Source organism: Magallana gigas, chromosome 1 (assembly GCF_963853765.1).
Source record: "Magallana gigas chromosome 1, xbMagGiga1.1, whole genome shotgun sequence".
In the NCBI taxonomy this organism is placed as follows: Eukaryota; Metazoa; Mollusca; class Bivalvia; order Ostreida; family Ostreidae; genus Magallana; species Magallana gigas.
The window spans coordinates 22,272,193-22,287,524 of NC_088853.1; the positions used below are offsets into that span (position 1 = coordinate 22,272,193).

The 15,332-nt window shown below is 32.9% G+C and overlaps 1 protein-coding gene and 1 non-coding gene across 2 annotated transcripts; one reads left to right on the forward strand and one right to left on the reverse strand.

The window, feature by feature from the left end:
• On the reverse strand, positions 1-1,206 carry LOC105348262 (uncharacterized). Its single transcript, XR_010711647.1, has 4 exons — positions 1,032-1,206; positions 860-931; positions 345-455; positions 1-145 (listed from the first exon to the last, which is right to left on the reverse strand). It is a non-coding gene; the product is annotated as an uncharacterized protein (transcript).
• Positions 1,207-10,172: 8,966 nt separating this feature from the next.
• Positions 10,173-15,332, forward strand: LOC117687818 (uncharacterized). Its single transcript, XM_066088571.1, has 5 exons — positions 10,173-10,338; positions 12,330-12,937; positions 13,204-13,836; positions 14,097-14,192; positions 14,812-15,332. The coding sequence occupies exons 1-5, from the start codon at positions 10,307-10,309 to the stop codon at positions 14,886-14,888; spliced, it is 1,446 nt and encodes a 481-aa protein (XP_065944643.1). The 5' UTR covers positions 10,173-10,306; the 3' UTR covers positions 14,889-15,332.

Genomic DNA, 15,332 nt, shown 5'->3' on the forward strand with positions numbered 1-15,332 from the left:
AAGTTTTAAAGAGTTTTTTCCCGTAAATTTTAAGATGTAATAACTCATTTCAAATGTTTTGCGAAAATTTCAGGCAATTGATCTTCTTTATAGTGGTATACGAAGAATTTTTCTCCAACAGCTCCTGCAACCATCGGTGATAACCCTGCAATACAAAACCGCTTGATAGTAAAAAAAAAAAACAAAGTAATTTGAGGAATAGATTATTCTATTATATGGTTATGAACAATTCCTCTAGGTAAATCTTAAATCATAAAAGAAAATTTTAGAATGATAAATTAGCAAACACCATTTTATCCTGGAATGTTGTCTTTTGCGGGTAAATATGAATCTTAAAATCTTACTTTCTTCAGAATCAGAACGGAAAAGACAAATGACAAGTTTGTTGAGAGCAACCGCTCTTCCAATCTCGTATCCCACTCCCAGAGACTTCTGTGTTACTTCGGCAACAATGACTACTTTGGGAAAAGAAACAATGCTTTGTGATTTTATATAGTTTGTTATGCAATGACATTTTGTCAAGTACAAAAACATCAATAATAACAATTATTAATTAAATCATACAATGTACGTTGTTATAATCCTTTGCTAGTATTTTCAAATTTATGATAAAATGTAAGTAATTGTTTTGCGGGACTAGCATATATACAAATATTTGTGGTTATTTATGAGAGTTTTTTTTAACTCGGTCGATATTCATTCGTTGTAAAAATGCCTCTCTTTATTGCGTTGCATCAAATTGATTCAAATATTATTGATCATATGACTTATTGAAAAAAAAAGATTCAGCAAGCTCAGAACATTTAGAAGAATGGTCTCTCATTAATTAAGTTTTTTTTTTCTCTATTACAAATATTACCGTCACATTCATATAGCCAGTCCATGTCCCTATCATGTATAAAAACGTCAGTTAATCCCGCGTTGTCTTCATCTGCGAAAGCAAAAAAGAATCAAACCGCATTTGCCATATTTTATCCATATCGATTGTATACACTCAATAACTGTAAAAAATATTCTACATTTTATTTTACCGGCTTCAACTGTTGGGTTTGCCACATGTTCCGTCAAAACGTTGCCGTATGTCTTTAACTTTTCAACAATCCGCTGATATAAATCAGCATACTTTCTTCCTCCAGTGATTCTCCCGGCGAAATAGATTGTATGTTTTTCAGTCATGGTTGTCACTGTCCTGCTATAAGACATTAATTATAATCAACGTTTCTTGATACATGTACATTGTAACTCCTCTTATATTCAAATCTTTCATTTATAAAGGGTGCAATTTTAATAATCACCGAGTCCCATTCGACATATTAATATGATATACGAATAATCATTTGTATTCAAGTTCTTACTATGCTATTAGTTCTACTTCAATATAAAAAAAAGACCATTTTTATTTTTATGATCTTTTTATTTCTTTTTTTTAAACAATTGCCATTGCATTCCTTGACAATTAGTACGAATGTGCACGTATTACGTTTAAATAATAATTTTCTAGTCAATCAACTTACAGTCAATGGCTTTCTTACTTGAAGGATGAAAATATTCTTCACTAAAACACAAGTATATCTTAATCCCAAAGTTCATGAAACTTTCAAAATTGAGAGCCATGAGCATGTAAAACCCAAATAATGAAAATCTTACGAACATGTTCAACTGAGTTCAAGGTAGTTTTTATGAAAAACAAATGTATCCGATTCCCTGATGGTTATACCTTAGGATAACTTTGTATCGGTCATTGTTCGAAGATAGGTTCGTGTACACAGCATTGTCAAAATGCAGCACATCTTAAACAGTTGAAAGCTAACGACATCGATCGTTCTGTATGACTGCACACAATTTTTACCTTTCCTGTGGACTCATAATACACCTTGTTTTTTGTCTCATCGGTTACCATCGAGGTTTTTTTCCATCATGCCCTTCACGTTTAAAGGTGAATCAAACATAATTACTTATTAGTTCGCTGGAATTCATTTGGTTGACAGGTAGAAAACTCAGGTAACTTGGTTGGTCTACTCTTTTAACCATAAACTTCTGAGCAGGATTTACATTTCCTCTAAATTTCTCTCAAAACTGTCCTATTATCATGGCAACCGGCAAAATTTTTTCACTTAATCAGCAAATACTTCTAAAATCCTACAACATGTTCTCAATGTTACGAAAAATCAACCGAAAACATTTTTATCCGATTTAATGCAACCTCTGAGTTTTACATGATAAGACGATGCAATCTATGCATTTTTATTTTAAAAACAAAATTAGCAGATATATAGACGATTTAATCAATTTTAATGAAAGTCTGTCGAATAATATTCACATTAATACATTCATTACTTACTACTTACGGGAACCGGTTGATGGTTTTGTTAGTAGCTGTATGGACGACACCATATCTCTTTTTTAGCAATGGGTGAAAACATGCTCAGTACATTTAAATATGGTAAAAAAACTGTTGCTTAGAGATTGTTTATTTTACCTTATCTAATGAATCATTCATTATGTAGATTATAACGTCTACTTAAGACATATTTTTAAACATATCAAAAGATTGACTTTTTAGGAGCTAAATTATGCATCATAACATTGTAAATACAGACATCAGTCAAGGTGAGGGAATCGTTTCTGGGGCAGGAATATATTTTTTTTTTCAAAAGATACATGGATGAAAATAATTACATTTTCCCGTGGTAGACACGAATAAGGATCTCTACAGAACAGTGCCCCTGTAGAATTATGATCATGTAGAGTAATGACCTGTAGAATAGTGACCCATATACTTATAAACCTTAGAATAGTGACCAGAGATTCGATACAAATTCACATCATAAACATTGAAATACCACCCACTAAAGAAAGACCCCTCGTGTGTGGGGTTTTTTTTTCGTTGAGTATATTTTTTGGAGCCTGATCTCTATTGCTCCGATATGAATGTGGATAGGAATCATATTGAACTCTTTTAACAAACCTTATATATGATTTTCGTTAGATATTATAAACTTTAAAAAAAAGATTTAGATATGACATTTTAATAATCATGACATTATAAACTATTACCAGGTATTCAATTATAACACTAAAGTAATATTTTCGTCATATCGATCTATGCCGTTACCATTTTATAGACTAGATCTTGTAGTACAATATTTAGTCAAATCATTAAATATGCAATGATTAACGATATGATACCATATGTTATTATATTATGCATATACATTTAATATGTCATCAATTTATTTAAAATGGTATTACACATATCATGATAAATTATAGGCATATATCACAGTTTAAGAGGCGTTGGTGGTCAAAACATTACCCACCCGATCTACCTTACCCTTTCTTACAAATAAAGATTAAGGCTATAAATTTGTATTTAGTAAAAAATATGTTAATAAATATTATCTTTGAAATTATAATATTTTCTAATATATCTATATATAGACTTTCTTCCTAAGGAGATCTAAAAATGGTATCAAATGGTTCCGGTCATCGATACTTATAAAATATTGATTTTTAAATCTCTCTACTTACAGTTGGTGCCTGGTTGATAGTAGAATAAGCATTAATCAAATAGGCATCAAATAAACATTTATAAGTGTATGGCACAGGTTTCTTGAAGACTTGCCAAAAAAACTCCACGTGAGAATCGTGTGATGGGAGTTATACAGCCATAAACAAGTAAATGCAAGGATCATTTTTTTTACCAGATGCATCAGGTGTTATGCTGTTTACCCCTTAAGGAGATCTACATACCTGCTATTTTATAGCAACAACGACAAAAGGTGATAACATTTAATTGTAGGGTAATTTCTTTCTTAAAAAACAAACACCTTCCATATTACATTTGCGTTTCTTACATCTGTGTTCACTTACATTCATGATCTGAATAAAGTATCATATTATGTTTAACACAGGTGGTTGGACCATAAGGCAAAGTTAAGAACATAAACATTTTGTCATACCTGAATGCATACTAACAATAATCCTTTTTTTTTTGGTAGATATATCTTAAAGAGGAATTACTTGTCCTGTAACAAGGACATTTTTCCAATGACTTCGTCAGCGAATATTTGCGTTACCTTTTGAACATGGTCCAACGCTTATTTACATGTACAGACGCCCACGTATGAATTTAAAAAAACAGGAGGTAAACATGCACTTTAAACAAGATCTATTTTTAATTGTGCATTTTTTTCTTTATGGTTTGTTCTGTATAATCAATAAAGAGTACTGCTGACTTTGAAGGCATAACTAAAACGGCATACTTTGATTATTCCCAGTAAACGGTCGTTTAAGACTTCTTCTAAAACAAAAATTCAAGTAGAGTAATTTTTAAGTAATATTTGAAAATCGACACCTTCTTAGCTAAACAAAAAACTCGAGTCAGCTTTTCAATCATATTTTGTGTCACAAAATTGGTAAACAAGCATCCTTACGCTTTAAAAAGGTTTCAAATTAATACAACTTCTTCTCCAATGAATTCACCTTGACGAGTTCGACCAAAGTTGGTGTCTGGTTAACTTACTTTTCACAGTTTTCTGCTGCAGTTGGATACGATTCTGGCAACCAAAATAGTTTAAAGCAATATTTACTGCCTCCATATCGTGCTTCTGTAAATTCGTTGGGACACCATTTTAATAATACTCGAAAATGATGAAAAAAGACAAAGTGACAAAGGTTTTGGAACAAATAATATCATTTACTTGAAGAAATACCTTTTATGAATACTGTTTATTTCTTAAAAGGTAAACTGTTTTTTTTTCATTTTATTCTTTTTATTTATTTATTTTTTTGTCCATCCATTTAATCTGTGAAGCGAATTAAAATTCATTTGTACCATCATATTTTAAAAATACGTAACAACGTGTCATACCTGTAAAATATAGATAGATTGCTATATAATACATCATGAAACAAAATTTAAACATCCTACAAAATCCCTTAAAAGGTTTGCGATCCTCGCACATATATCATCAACTTTGTTTATCACAAGAAACACATGTATACTCTGTACAAATGACACTTTTTCAGTGAAGAGATTTTATCAATTTCATTTATCAAGAACACACTCTTAAGAAAAACGACATCAATGTTATAAAAGTTTGAACATATTTAACAAGTTTTAATTTCATTTACTTACTTTTAAGTAATTGGGAAGAAAAGCGTGTAGAAAAAAAAAACTTTGAGAAAAAATTGTTTTAAAAACAGATAAACTGTTCTCTAATTTCTAGCAGTTGCTTAGTATATTTCTAACAGCGTAGTTTTTATTACCGTTTCACGACCGCCATTTTGACAGTTTTTCCAAGAATTTAGCTAACAATTTTGAAATGAAAACTGTGACATTTACAAAAGGTAACCTGTATATATTATTAAAGCTCAGATATCAAGGGTTCATACTATGATCTGTGTCACAACCTTATGGTAACCATGGCAACACAATATGGTCACGAACACAACATTTGATGTATTTTGATTGTTTTTGTCATGATTAAAAACGAATATTAAATACTTTCTAAAATACAATTAATCAAATATTCATGCAATTAGCCAAGCTATGTGCCCCAAAAATTTAGTTATAGTATTTTTTTAACCTTTGAATCTACCCATTTAGTATCTCAATGCTTTACCTTTTTAGCTCACCTGAACTGAAAGCTCAAGTGAGCTTTTCTGATCACTTTTAGTCCGGTGTCCATCTGTCCGTCTGTCTGTCTGTCTGTACACATTTTACATGTTCGACTTCTTCTCCAGACCCACCGGGCCAATTTCAACCAAACTTAGCACAAAGCATCCTTGGGTGAAGGGAATTTACGTTTGTTAAAATGAAGGGGAGATGATTAAAAATCATTAAATATTTTTTGATATTTTTTAAAAATCTTCTCAAAAACATTTGGCCAAAAAAGCTGTAACTTGTGTAGAACAGAAGCATCCAGAGTTAGTGTAGATTCAAGTTTGTTCAAATTATCCCCGGAGGTAGGGTGGGGCCACAATGAGGGTTCAAATTTTTACATAGGAATATAAAGAGCAAATCTTAGTAGGTTTAATCGGGTGACAGTTTTATCATGTTAGGTGCCTAAAAAATCTGCAATTTTAACCTGATTGAAAAGAGAATGGTTTGCATATATTTGTATTAGCGCAATAAATTTTATTTTCTTAAATATATTTTTTTTAAAAAGAGATGAGTGGAATGAAATGCTAATAACATGTTATTAAATTGAATTTAAGTTGTTATGATAATCGCATGTAGTATTAAAGTATCAACTATTGTAGATTCCTTATTTTACACGAGTACTAAATTTCGCGACTCAACTGTTTTGCATCAAATCGCGAGAATATGAAATCGTGAACGCCGAATTTTTTAATCATAGTCTAATTTAATTATCAGAAAACTAAAAGCGACATTTTAAAACAAGCTAGATCTCTAATACGCAATTTGACGTCGATATTATTTCCTAGCGTCTATTTAAAAATCTACAGTAAACGGTCTACGATTAACTATGTTTGGAAGCACAATGGCACATACACGAAAAACAATACTTTAGAAGGATAATGTTACATTCGTGACCGCCAATACCATTGATCACATTCTGAAATTCATTTGATTTCTCTGTTGTAGCTGGCATTTCGCTGGCAAAATCAGTTCGTTATTAGAAAAGGTAGCTAAGTTGCGAAATTCATAAAATTCTTATCTCTTTCTACATGCATGCCCTCATTTCTAAAGAGATAACAAATTTGACATTTTAACGCGTTCCTTATAATCACTACGGTTCTTTTCCTATCCATATTCAATGATGTTAATGCTCTTCAATTGGTTTCTCTTTTCAGTCCCTCTCTCGTGTTTGGCGTTCATTCCTGACAACACAGAAACACTTACGTCTGTGATCGGTGAATTGACAGAGAGAATTGCCGATTTGGAGGTGAGATTGTCTACACAAAAACATATTAACATAAATCTGGAGTCACGGCTAAAAGTGCAGGAGAAAAAGAATCGAGAACACGAAGACCTCATTAATGCATTATCTGCTCGAACGTGCACAACTTCAAAACAGTCTGCTTTTAAAAGACAACAAGACGAAATGCTGCACAAAAACAGTTTTGACAGTAAGTCAAGTTTCGACAGGAAAAACACTGATAGTGAATCTTCCGTTGCAATAACTTCTAAAAGGTCAACAGTTTCCAAAAAGGGTGTAAACGAGCAAGTTATTAATCGTCGACATGGCATACATGATGCAAACAGCTTAATTAAAGATGTTCAAAACATTGACCGCGGTAAGGACAAGAAAGTAACGCTAGCATGTAAAAGAGGGGAAAAGTTGAAATGTTCTGTAGCTTCCATTATATAAATAGTGTTTGTTTGACAGGACAATGCTTTTCGAGGGGTGTCAATTTCAACTGTTATCCTCCTAAACAGGCACTTTTTATTTTATTATAATGAATGTGATTTCTACGGCTAACCGTACGCGCAAAATGTATGCGCATGTAACAATTCGTTGTTTTACCCGTTGCCAAGTGTGTTGATAACGCTAAGGGTAATAGAACGGATTATCAACTGCGTATTAACCAATCAAATTTTAAAATTTAACAGAAAAGTATAATAATGAGCACTGGGATTGTATTGGTTTGTTGTTGTTCTTTTGTTTTGTTGGAAAGGGGTTTTGAATCATAAAGAAGGCTGTTTTGATTGTAACTTTGTTTTTGATGTTTTCAGAAAGTAATAATTCGTCACATTAAAGGAATCATTTTTCTTGTTTGCTTAGATAGAGTCGCTTTCTATTCGTACCTTTCAAACACTGACATGCACCCCAAACCAAAGCAGACGATAGTCTTCGATCACGTGGTCACAAACACTGGCGGGAAATTCAATTCCAAAACTGGAGTCTTCACCTGTCCTATACAAGGTGTTTATGCATTCTCGTGGACAGTGTACTGCAGTAATGGCGGCTATTTGATTTCCGAACTGGTGGTCAATTCACGGAGTGTAGGAGACATGCTCTGTAGCGGACAAGGGGACGACAATATCCGCCATACTTCAAGTGTAGCCGTGGTGGAACTTAATGAGGGTGACAGGGTGTATGTACGCACCCATCCCATAGCCGTGTTGAACGGTGTTCTATGGAGCGGCCCTACTTACTTTTCTTCTTTCAGTGGCTGGACTGTCATCTAGTGTACGTTCAGAGAATAATATTCAGAAGTTTGGTTGACGATATATGCTAGTTACTAGGATATGTATTTATTATTGTTTCTTTATCTATATCAAGAGGCGTGGAAATGGGGGTTACTGATCAATTGATTCAATATTTGTGAAATCAAAGCAATATATTAAGGTCTTAAGGTGTAATTTTGTTCAGCTAAATGATTTTTCCACATTTAAATGGATAATATAAATCTGAAGCTATCTTGCTAAACACCAGGGTTTTATATAAATGATAAAATGTATAGTATACATTAATGTTTGTAAAAAAAAAAATTATAATAATTATACATCGTATGTTAAAAAGTTACTAATCACAGTTCAAAGTTTAGTTAAAAAAAACACAAAATGATAAAAATGATGATAAATCATCATTTTCATTTTGACAAACCTGCAATTGGATATACCTGAATTAATTTTATCAGTTGTAAGCTAAGCCTTTATGCAGGCATGCTGAATAACATTTGATCTTTAATTTTGCTGTTTTAATATTCCCACTGGGTTGTAAAACCGTTCTAAAATCATTTGCGTATTTATTTTTTTCAAATAAAAATTTTGGTTTAATATATAGTTTTTTATCAAGCTTTCAATGAATTACAGTCAATAAAGTCTCTTTTTTCAAGAATTTTTTTTACTCCAATCGTCAGATTCACAAGTTTGAATATGTACATACATGACATACAATGACACAAACTGTACTTATATCCAAACCACCATCTGCATATAGGGAAAATGATTCAACGAATAAAATTCCATATATCCTAATTGCTATTTCTTTTTTGAATTTTTATGTAAAGTTTTCGTTACATTTCCTTTTATTTATTTTAGTACATGTAAATAATCTACTCCCCGTTCATCACACGCACGGATTTCAAAAGATTTAAACTTTCGCATAGCCCATTTTTGTTATCTGCTTTTCAAATACAGGTAGTTTGCAATATTACCTGACCCACTTTACCTTAAATTGACTTTACATTAATAGATACTATCACAATCATGTGCGGATCCAGAAAATGTTTTCGGGGAGGGGGGGGGGGGTCTGATGGTTATTTGAGTTTACCGGGGGGGGGGATATTTATGCTAATTCTATAATGTAAATTTAAAGAAATCTAAATCTAACACAAGGTGAAGCTCTGCCATTCAATCAACTGAATGATAACTGAATGGTCTGGAAAAGGTGACCGAAGACACAAATATGCCATTCAGTCACTTTTCAGTCACCTTTCAATTGACTGAATGGCAGAGATTCATCCTGTGATTTTGCAAAGTGTCTACCCACCCCACCCCACCCCCCACCCTTACTCTAGATCTGAGCATGACAATTCATTTACTTTAGAGATCTCTAACCTGCAAAAACATTAACATGAAATCAGACATTTTTTTAAAGTTAGACCCAATACACAAAGTTAAAATAAATCAAGCAGGGTGTGTTACATGTATGACTGAAGTATTGTCAAACCTATACCAGGCATTTATGGCATGACGGATCAATCATATGCTAAATAATAAATGTATATTGAAAACATTAGCCTTTATCATAGAAATAATTTGTCCAATTCAATGTATTTAAATGAAATTGTGTATTAACTAGTCGTTAATAATCAATCTAAAATATATTAAGGTAGACGTCTAGATTATGAATATACGATAAAAGAAAATTCCAGCGACATGAGAGAGGTAGAAAACATGAATTATAACATATAGAGGGGTTAATCTGAACCCTCAAACCAATTTTAAAAATATCTTGAATATACGTAAAATTAAAATTAGGCCTCGACCCCCCCCCCCCCCCCGAAAACGCATGAAACACTTTATACAACTGTTTTAAAATAAAATTAATTAATTTCCAATGAAATCCCAGATATGCGATAGTAAATATCAAACCAACGAATAAACACGAACATTTAAATAACTCTCAACCGAACGATCCGCTCCAGTATTGGATCTCATCACCTGACTGTGTCGAGTGTCTAAAAATAGATTGTAAACAAAACTATGTCAATATCACGAGTTGGTGACCGAAATCCCGGCGTCTAAAATCAATAGAACCGAACCGATTGTGACGTAACAGATCTTGTGACTCTGGTTCTTTGAATAAAACACCTGTGTTTTTGCTGTATGTCTGTCTGTCAGTATCGGATATTTGCCAGGTAAGTAAGATTTGCTATAGCTGGACTTCTTTTTTCAATCGTGGGTCTACTTGTACATGTATGTATACACACTTGTAAGTTCAATTATTGGGTCACTGTTTAAAACTAGTATATTAGGGTAGTGTTAATTTTATTTTGTTATTTGTGTTCATTGTTCATTAATTGAAAAGTTAATCAACTGATGTTACATTAATTCATTTTTTTTATATCTAACTTTTTCTAACAACTTTTATTGCTCCTTAATCTAAAACATGTTGTTATGAGACAAAATTGATAATTACTTCAGACTGTTTGGCGATCGGATGAGCGGTCAGGCATTTTAATTGTTGAAAGCAAGTATTATAGATTATAAACTATTTATTTTTTATTAATATTTCGAACAGAATAAATTGTACTGTTATCAATTCTGTAGAAGTACAATTCATTTATAATTTTTTAAAAATTTTGGCAAGTCTTTTATTCAATTTCAAAATGTGGAATATTTCAGTATTTTTTTTTTCGTAAGTAAATACATGTGTTTGTTAGCATTGCTTTAATTTTTAAGCAGAAAAATGTATTATAATATAGTTTGTACAACGAGGTAACAAACCATTCGGGTATTTGGCAATATTACAAGGGATTATGGGTTCAAAATGTGAAGCGATGATATTTCATTTATTCCAAAAGTAAAAATTTTCATTTAAAAAGACATGTGGACTTATGAGTCCAAGTAAAAGTGAAAAAATGAAAATTCCAATTAAGGAGGCCGACTTTAGTTTGCATTGCGCATGTTTTTGCACATTCTAATATAATACAGTTGATTTATACTTCTTATGAATTTTTTTCGATATCATTTATAAAATCGAACACAATAAACAAAATACAGATAAAAATATTTAGATTTTTAAAGGAAATTCTTATTTTTAACACGATTTTTTACGTTGTGCGGTAGGGGAGCATTGCCATTGCGCTTTTATGACGTTATGATAAAATGAAGCTTTGTAGGAGTACGTTATAAGAAATAACATAAAAGAAAAAGTAAAAATTGTACGCTGTTGAAATTTTATATACAGAATGATGCTATCCTCGAGGATATTTTCCTCATTTTTGGAATGAATCCATTATACCAATCATCATTCGTGATGATCCAAATATATAGCAAAATTTGCCGCATTTTAATATTTTGAGATGGCCCCCACTAAAAACCAGACGGTAGAATTTTGTGTTTTTTACATATAAGGTAGGACATGATATTACTAATCATATATAACAATTTGAGAAAAAAAGCTATTGTAGTATTTTTTAAAACTGCTTTGATGTGCGGAAAATGACAGTTTCCTATATATTCCTATAGTAAATGTACCTCTATTTTGAGATGGTCCCTAAAATGAACCAGACGGTCGATTTTTATGAACCTTCGCAAATAAACTAGAATTGGTTTAAATTACATATGGTTAAAAAATAAAGAGTTATGCTATTGTAGTTTTTCCGCAAAAAAACCCAAATCGGCCTCCTTAAGCTTTATTTCATATCTATTGATATTTAAACTTATAAAATCAGCAAGTTTTGGCGCTGAATTTAGTGTATATAAATTGCACGAAGCTTTACAACAGAGCATTATACATTTAGAAAAATTCTATAAAAATAAGAAATTTGCACAACATTAGGCAGGTACCCAAAATATGAAAAAACGTTTGAAAATTTCGAGGTTTTTCCTATAGTAAGTGGCAGCTTTTACGTGCGTGACCCATGTTTGAACCTACTTATGGAATATATTATTTCAAATAGTAACGTGGGTTCTACCTACATAAAAATTGCACTGAAAAGGGGCCTATTCTCTATAGCTTCAGTGCACTTGCCCATTTTTTATGAAATACGAGTCACCATGCTTGTAAATACTCTATCTCTCTTTCTCTCTCTCTCTCTCTCTCTCTCTCTCTCTCTCTCTCTCTCTCTCATTAAAACGCGTTTTAATCATAGCATTCAAAGTTTGTATGTCTGCATTTCAATAGAATGTCTACTGAAAAAGAAACACTACAACGGCGTAGCCAGCCGGTACCAGGGGGACAACAAGCCCCACCAGCCCCACCAGCTCAGCCCCCATCGGGCTTCCCACCCCACTCACAGGGCGCTAATCCAAACGAGCACATGCCGCCGCCATTACACGGGGCTAACCTTCCATCACAACCACAGAACCTACCACAAGGTGGCTATCAACAACAGCCGCAATATATATACCCACAAGTACCACAATACGTTTTGCCCCAGAACCCTTCGTTGTCACAGCAACCACCTACGGGATACATTCGTTACAATCTTAACCACCCAGTTATGTTTTGTCCGACGCCAGCTCCACAGAAATCCATTTTAGAGGCGTATATGCTACTGATTGTGCTAGGCTTATTCGGAGGACACCATTTCTACCTTAGACGTCCTGTATGGGGTATTTTGTACCTTTTTTCCTTCGGATTACTTGGCGCAGGATGGCTGATTGATATTTTTAGACTTCCGGTCTTGGTATCACGATGTAATAACGACGCTTCACAACAAAACCCAAACCTAGCTAAGAAAAAGCATTTAGATGACGCATATGTGCTCTGGTTTCCAGGCGGTTTTCTAGGTAGGTTTTATTTTAGACAATAGTGTAAGTCATGACTATAGATTTGTTTTACTTTAAAAAGCAATACCATATTAAATGGATAAAATATTAATGGGTAAAATACATAAGAAAAATATTCAATAATCTAATAGGAGTAGGCGAGAAGGCATTATATTTACAAGCATAGTAGATGGGAAGATAGTATTCTGATAGTAAATTGATTTGATTTATTTTTTGTCAATTAAGTAACGCGATAACAGCGTTAAAATCCTTCTTTTTCTATTCAGGTCTTCATCATTTCTACTTGAATAACATTGGCCTTGGAGTTCTATATTTGTTTACTTTCGGACTCCTCGGTGTTGGTTGGTTAATTGATGCCTGTCTGATGCCATACCATGTTAAGAAAGCCAACTCAAACATTCCAGATTCAATTGAGAAAAGCGCAGCCGCAACTTGCATCCTAGCTGTTTCTCCTGCGGGACTTCTCGGGGCTCATCATTACTATTTAAATAGAATCGGGTTCGGGCTTCTGTATACTTTCACTTTCGGTATTTTCGGTGTTGGTTACATTGTTGATTGGTTTCGTTTCCCAATCTTACTCGAGCGCTATAACAAAAGTAAAGAAATTGGTCACACTTCTTACAAAAACCTTGATGACGCCTATCTTCTCTGGTTTCCACTCGGACTCCTCGGGTTTCATCATTTCTACCTAAACAGACCTGTTTGGGGGCTTCTGTACATGTTTACCTTCGGTTTGTTCGGCATTGGGTGGCTGATTGATTTTTGCCGGATGTGTAAGTTGGTTGTTAATTGTAACAAAGATATTGTTGAACGAGTGCATCTAACCCGGAATAATCGGAGTGTTGCTTATCCCAACTATATTCCAGGACAGTATTATGGCAACATGCCGACATCAACAGGTAAGAAAATAAATGTGCATGTTACAAATCGTAATTTTCATCCAATCCACGAAAAGTGATGCTCACAAATATTGACGAAACCACAGTATAAACCCTTTCATAAACATGTATAAAACCCATTTTCAGTTTATACATTTATTGCCGTCTTTAAATGCTACGAACTAGTCTATGTTATCCAAAATATTTCTTCAAGAATGAAAAGATTTCTTTTTGTATTCTATGTTTTACATATTTTAATGGCTTCCCTATCTTAAATCAAGTTGGAGGTCACGTGCCGGTCAGCTACGGTCAGTTTGGTCCTTGTCCACCGGGATATTCCAACCCAAATCCGGGGATATATCCAACACAACAAAACGGTGAGTTGACAAAAACAATAGGTAAATGAAAACAAAATCACTGTTAACAAACATTTTAAGAAAATTGCGAGCATCAAAATGAAGTCGTCGCTAATAGACATTGGCTTTAAGTATCTGAAATTTACTTAATCGGGAAGATTAAGTGAAATTATCAAAATTAAAAAAAATATGTTGATTGTGTCTTTAAGACAAAGTGTCATGCATGATTTAGGTTCATCCTAATTAGGTACTTATGTATGAAGTTATTTTCAAGGTTATGTAAAACTGAAAAGGTACAAAAACTAATTCTTGCAGTCAATATTTAGCAAAACCTTTATCTATTTGAGCTGATATTCTACCAATACATACTCATGTAAGAGTATCTTTTTCAGTTTATAAGTAAATCTTTCAACAGTGGATAAAAAGGCGAATACATGTTAATGTACATATGATTACCGCTAAACTAAGAACGTTTATAGTCCTATATTTCATTCAATTATCTCAACACATCATATTTTTCTTTAAATCTTCTTAAAAGAGAACAGAAACAAAGGGAAAACACTCTCACTTTGATTGATATATTTTTGAACAGCACATTCAAATATCACATTTAAATATGTTATATTGTCCTTTTTAACAGGATATGGTGCAGTTCATGGAATGAATGACCAACCCCCTCCATACGAGGCCGCGTCCATTCCTACCAAAGGTCACTAGTTCAAAGGTCAAGGTCGCGATATAATGGCCTTTATGCAATCGACGTCACTAGCGTCCAAAGTTTGTTTTGGAATTTGTTACAGGTGTATTTGATATTTCTAGGATAAAGAAAGTGTCTGAACTTTCTAGTGTGGGAACTTTGTATAATGCATACATCAGCTTTTCTAGCTATATCCGATGTTGAAACTCATTTTATCATCATTTAAAATTATGATTGACGGACCTGTTGTATTATAGCATGGCTTGTTCAAATTGCTACAAATATGTCTGAGCTAGAAGATAAATATAGCATAGACTTACTTTAAAAAGAAACCTGTTTTAGAATAAATTGATGTTTTAAAATAGTTTTAATGCATGTTTTTTAAGTACAATAACGATTATATAGCCTATCTGTATGTTACATGTACATTTCGGTTGATAATAAAATTGGTTTGTTGTGTTTAA

Bases quoted from the DNA above. Each gene is read 5' to 3' on its own strand.
- LOC117687818 (XM_066088571.1), top strand. From the start codon at position 10,307: ATGTCTGTCTGTCAGTATCGGATATTTGCCAG. The intron at 10,339-12,329 runs GTAAGTAAGATT...GCATTTCAATAG, and splicing joins CAGTATCGGATATTTGCCAG to AATGTCTACTGAAAAAGAAA. The intron at 13,837-14,096 runs GTAAGAAAATAA...TCTTAAATCAAG, and splicing joins CAACATGCCGACATCAACAG to TTGGAGGTCACGTGCCGGTC.